Raw genomic sequence first — 4,695 nt, 5'->3', positions numbered from 1 at the left:
TTTTGGAGTCTTTGGGGAGATTCCCGGTCACTGGGCAGGGAACTCTTAACAATAAAATGACCAGTCAAGATGGAGGCCTAGACTCCACAGCTGAGAAGGACTACAACTACTGCAAAACCAGAAATAACCAGAAGTTCCAGAAAATAAATAGAAGTCCAACATATGAAGTTATAAAGAAGTGGTGCTCGTCTGGATGGGTAGGAGGGGCAAAGCCGGGGAGGAGAGTTCAGGCTCTGCTGTCCACGGCAGCAGCGGTGACCGAGGCAGGACCATGGTGAGCACAGACACCCGTATTTAGGGAGAGGTGAGAAGCACCTGGGGAGCACCCCCAGCTGCAGACCAGACCGGTCAGCTTGCGATTCCAAAGCCAGGAAAGCAGACCTCCATTGTCTTGGACTGTGAGGCCCAGAGGGGGTGGGGACAGAGGAAGAGGCTCCCAGTCTCTCAGCGGAGAGTGAACGGCAGAAATCCATCTGGGACCCCCACCCCCACAGAAAATGCCACAGCATGGTGAGACGGGTGGCCTGGCTGTGACGAGTGCACAGGGCTCTGCCCCCTATAGCGTAGGAGGTGTGACAGCCCTGACCAGGAAGCAAAGGTAAACACAAAACGATCAGGATGGCACAGATCATGATAGAGATCCCAGTGACTCAGCTGACCAGACAGCAAATATCTAATCTAATGAAGCAGCAGATAGGAAATCTTTCTGAGGCACAGCTCAGAGATTTGGTTATAAAAATGCTTACAGACCTAACAGCAGATCTTAAACAAGATGGAGAGGGAATGAAGGCTAGTCCTGCTGAAATGAATGAAAACACATACGAAACTAGTGGTGAGGGCAAGAAAACCAGGGATCAAATCAACAAATCGGAACATAAGGAAGGAACAAATAGTCAACCAGTGCAGAAAGAGGAAATGAGAAGTGAGAAAAATGAGGAGAGGCTCAGAAACTTATTGGATAGCTATAAGCGGGCCAACATCCGAATCATAGGGTTGCCAGAAGGTGAAGAATTAGAACTAGAAATTGAAAAATTATGTGAAAAAATAATGAAACAGAACTTTCCTAACTTGGGGAAGGAAATAGACTTACAGGTCCAGGAAGCACAAGGAGAACCACACCAAGACACATTATAATCAAAATGTCAAAAATTAAGGATAAAGAGAGAATCTTTTTTTTTTTTTTTTTTTTGAATGAAAGAAGAGTTTTAATGACTGCAAAGGCGTGCTCAGACCACCAGGTGTGTGAGCCACACAGGACAGCTCCCAGCTGCCCCAAATTCCAGTCCTTAAAATAATTACAAACAGCCAAACTCAAAATTCTGAGATGGAGGCGGTAAAATATAAATTAAGGAACCCCCCTGTTCTTGGAAGGTGTCTGGGCAGAGCAGTTAAAATCTGAGAAATTCGTGACTGAACAGCTGATGTTTTGTGTGCCCCTACTGTGAGCTCAGACACAGGTGTGTGAAAACGGAGTGGCACACAAAGCTGACTGGCTTAGAGACGCGTATATTATTCCGTCTTTCCTCTGACGGGGCACCATGTTAATAAGTATGATGAAGATTACGCAGGTCTGTCACTTCCTACCTAACATGGGGGACAGCACAGCATCTTCTTCTCCACCGGAATTTAAAAAGACATCCAGGGCCTCCTGGTCAGATACGTCCATCAGATCCATCTGCTCCAGCATATCGATGTTCACCTCCATGGACGACATGCTGCCCATGGGCTCTCGCTTCTCTGCTATCTGCAGGTAACCTGTGGAAAGGTACTGCTCCATGTCCTGCTGGAAGGCTTCCTCAAAAAACTTCTGCCGCTCCTTCAGCTTCATTTGCTGGGTATGCTCCATCTCCAGGACCTTTCGGGAGTGCTCTGCATCTAGTTCAGCTTTGAAGATTTCAAGTTCCTTCCTCTTATTTTTCTTGTAGTTTTCCAGTTGTTGGGACTGCATATGTTTGTGTCTTTCTAATTCACACTGTGCACATAAATCCTCCAGGTTCAGCAGGTGGTTTTCTACCTCTTCAAAACTAGTTTCTAAATGCGTCAGATTTGCTGTCATGGACTCTAAATCCGCTATCAAAACTGGAAGCTGCTGAAGCTGCTCCTGTAACTCCGCTAGGCTGGTCTTCCTTTTCTCCCAGTGTGCTGAAAGCATAACCACCTCGCTGTCCACCAACTCTCCCGCACTTGCACATTCCTTGGCTCTTTTGTGAAGTGCAGCCCATGTATCTTCATACCTGCTAAGTAATTCTAGCCCAGCAGAGTATTTTGGCAAATATGAAATAGTCCTTGGTTTGCTTTTTATTTTAGCTTCTCTTGACTTGTCACTTAAAGTTTTCAACCCGGAGGTGAAATCCTGCTGCACGCTCAGCAGCCTCTCATGCAGGGTCTCCAGCATCGCTGCCACTGTGTCTCCTCGGTTGAGGTCACACACCTGCGCGCTGCCCTCCCCTCCGCGCACCTGTCACCCGCGCGCTCCGCACTCCTAAAGAGAGAATCTTAAAAGCAGCAAGAGAGAAGAAGAGAATTATGTACAAAGGGGTTCCAGTAAGACTACCAGCTGACTTCTCAAAAGAAACTCTGCAGGCATGAAGGGACTGGCAAGAAATATTCAAAGTAATACAAAACAAAAACCTACAACCACGATTACTCTATCCAGTGAAGCTGTCACTCAGAATAGAAGGGCAGAGAAAGTGCTTCCAGGACAAAGTAAAACTGAAGGAATTCATCAGATCCAAACCACTGTTATATGAAATGTTAAAGGGACTTGTTTAGGAGAAAGAGGATCAAAACTACAAACATTAAAATGAAAACTGTATCACAACACCCAACAACAGAAGCTAGGGAATTGAAACAAAGGCAAACTAAGTAGGCAACAAGAGTGGGAAAACAATTATAGGCATGGGGTACATTTTGGAGGGAGATCAGGGGGAGGGGGAATGGGAAAGGGAGGGAGATGGTACAGGAATTAAGAAGCATAGTAGGAGGGAGTGGAGTAGATAGGAAGAGGCTGAGAAGAACTATATGCACAACCAATGGGCATGGACTAAGGGGGGGACAACTGGAGTGAGGGGGGTCACTGGGTGGAGGGGAACAAAGGGAAAAGAAATTGGGACAACTGTAACAGCATAATCAATAAAGCATATTAAAAAAAACCCCCCAAAACAAACAAACATAACAACAACAACAAAAAAATAAAATGATAGTCCTGATAGGCTTTCAAGAATTCATGTTATTATTCTATTTGTGAACAGTAATGATTATTATGATCTATTCCTCTGCATAGACATTTTAAAGGGTGGTTAAGCAACTGAGAATTAATTTATTGGTAACGAACATTTTCAACTTCATTAGATACTCAGAAGCCTACTACATTATTATTATCTGGATGCCAAATTTTAATTGCATGCAGCCTGGTCCCTCAATAATTAACACATTGTATATCCCACAGAATTCACAAACTAATTGTCATTTCTTAGATCTCAATATTACTTGCTAATTTTGCCAAGGGTAAAAAAAAAAATCTGACTGTCAAAACTCCAGAGAAAATGACATTATACAGGCATAGTAGTGACAAAACAAGTAAATTTACTGCAAAGTCACCCAGAGAAGGAGTTTTTAATTGCATATTTGTTACCTTCATAAAAGACATAAACAGCTTTTAGCTACATATTTGCTTATTCCTTACCTATTAAAGGAAGTGTTAACAAGCCTGATTAAAATTAATTGCAAGGTCCAAGATCTGAGTGGAGATACGAGCATCCGCAAACTTCTAATTGAAGCTGAAAGAGAAAGAACGAGAGGCGAAGCTGGCGGAGTGGGAATCAGAACAGATGTTTGACTGTGGAGATGGGAAAATAATTAAATGACCCAATAAGAACATGAGAATCTAAGGAGAAAATCAAACTTGATAATAAATAGGAAAAATTTTATCCTAATGCCGTTAACAGTTGGTAATAGTGATTTACTTCTGAACGCTCGAGATGGGAGATTAATCCATGTTATTAAACAACTTTAAATGAAACACTCTCTGGTGTTACAGTATGAAAAGTTATAATAATGAAAATCTTCCTCATCTCACAGAATCACCTGGTAACTTTCCAAATCAATGCTGATTCCCTCTCTATGTAGGAAGGATCTGTATTTAGCTTCTATAGGTGAAACATGGCATTTGGAATGGGCCGGGGCTGCCATATCATTTAGAGAGACTGTCAGGTGGGAAAGGCTCTAACCTGCTGTTTTCATGATTGGTTGATTCTAACAAGAAAGAATACCACCCTTCCTGATGTGGCCTTTCCCTACCCCTGCTGACATCCAAATGTCCTTCAGTTTAGCCATCATCTGCATAAAAGGAAGATGGCTTTGGCTACTCACACTAGATGTCTCTGAAAAGGAGACAGAGCTTTCCTAAACTACAGATATTAGAACGTGCCTTTTAAAACAGGGCTCTCCCAGGAAACGGATTTTGTATAAGAAGGGAAACGACCATTTATACCATCTATAGAAGTAGAAAATGCTGATCTATCCCATGAATCGCCGAAATTATTTATGATCAATTCGTTTTCATGGTGGATTGGAACCAACATGGCTTTTCACTGTTTCAGCAACAAATTAGAGAAGTCATCCATTCTATTTATGAAGATGTGTTTCTACAAGGTAACCCATTGTTTGGAAATCCTCTTATCTGATACAATTAAA

The 4,695-nt window shown here is 42.8% G+C and overlaps 1 protein-coding gene across 1 annotated transcript; it reads right to left on the bottom strand.

Moving 5' to 3' along the window:
- Positions 1–1,549: 1,549 nt before the first annotated feature.
- Positions 1,550–2,476, bottom strand: LOC150010698 (dysbindin). Its single transcript, XM_090279566.1, has one exon. The coding sequence runs from the start codon at positions 2,393–2,395 to the stop codon at positions 1,574–1,576; it is 822 nt and encodes a 273-aa protein (XP_090135692.1). The 5' UTR covers positions 2,396–2,476; the 3' UTR covers positions 1,550–1,573.
- Positions 2,477–4,695: the final 2,219 nt, after the last annotated feature.

This window comes from Furipterus horrens, unplaced genomic scaffold, assembly GCF_987537825.1.
Source record: "Furipterus horrens unplaced genomic scaffold, mFurHor1.1.pri manual_scaffold_5, whole genome shotgun sequence".
Lineage (NCBI taxonomy): Eukaryota > Metazoa > Chordata > Mammalia > Chiroptera > Furipteridae > Furipterus > Furipterus horrens.
Note: the sequence above shows the minus strand (reverse complement) of the source record. Positions and strands in the feature narration are given on the sequence as shown.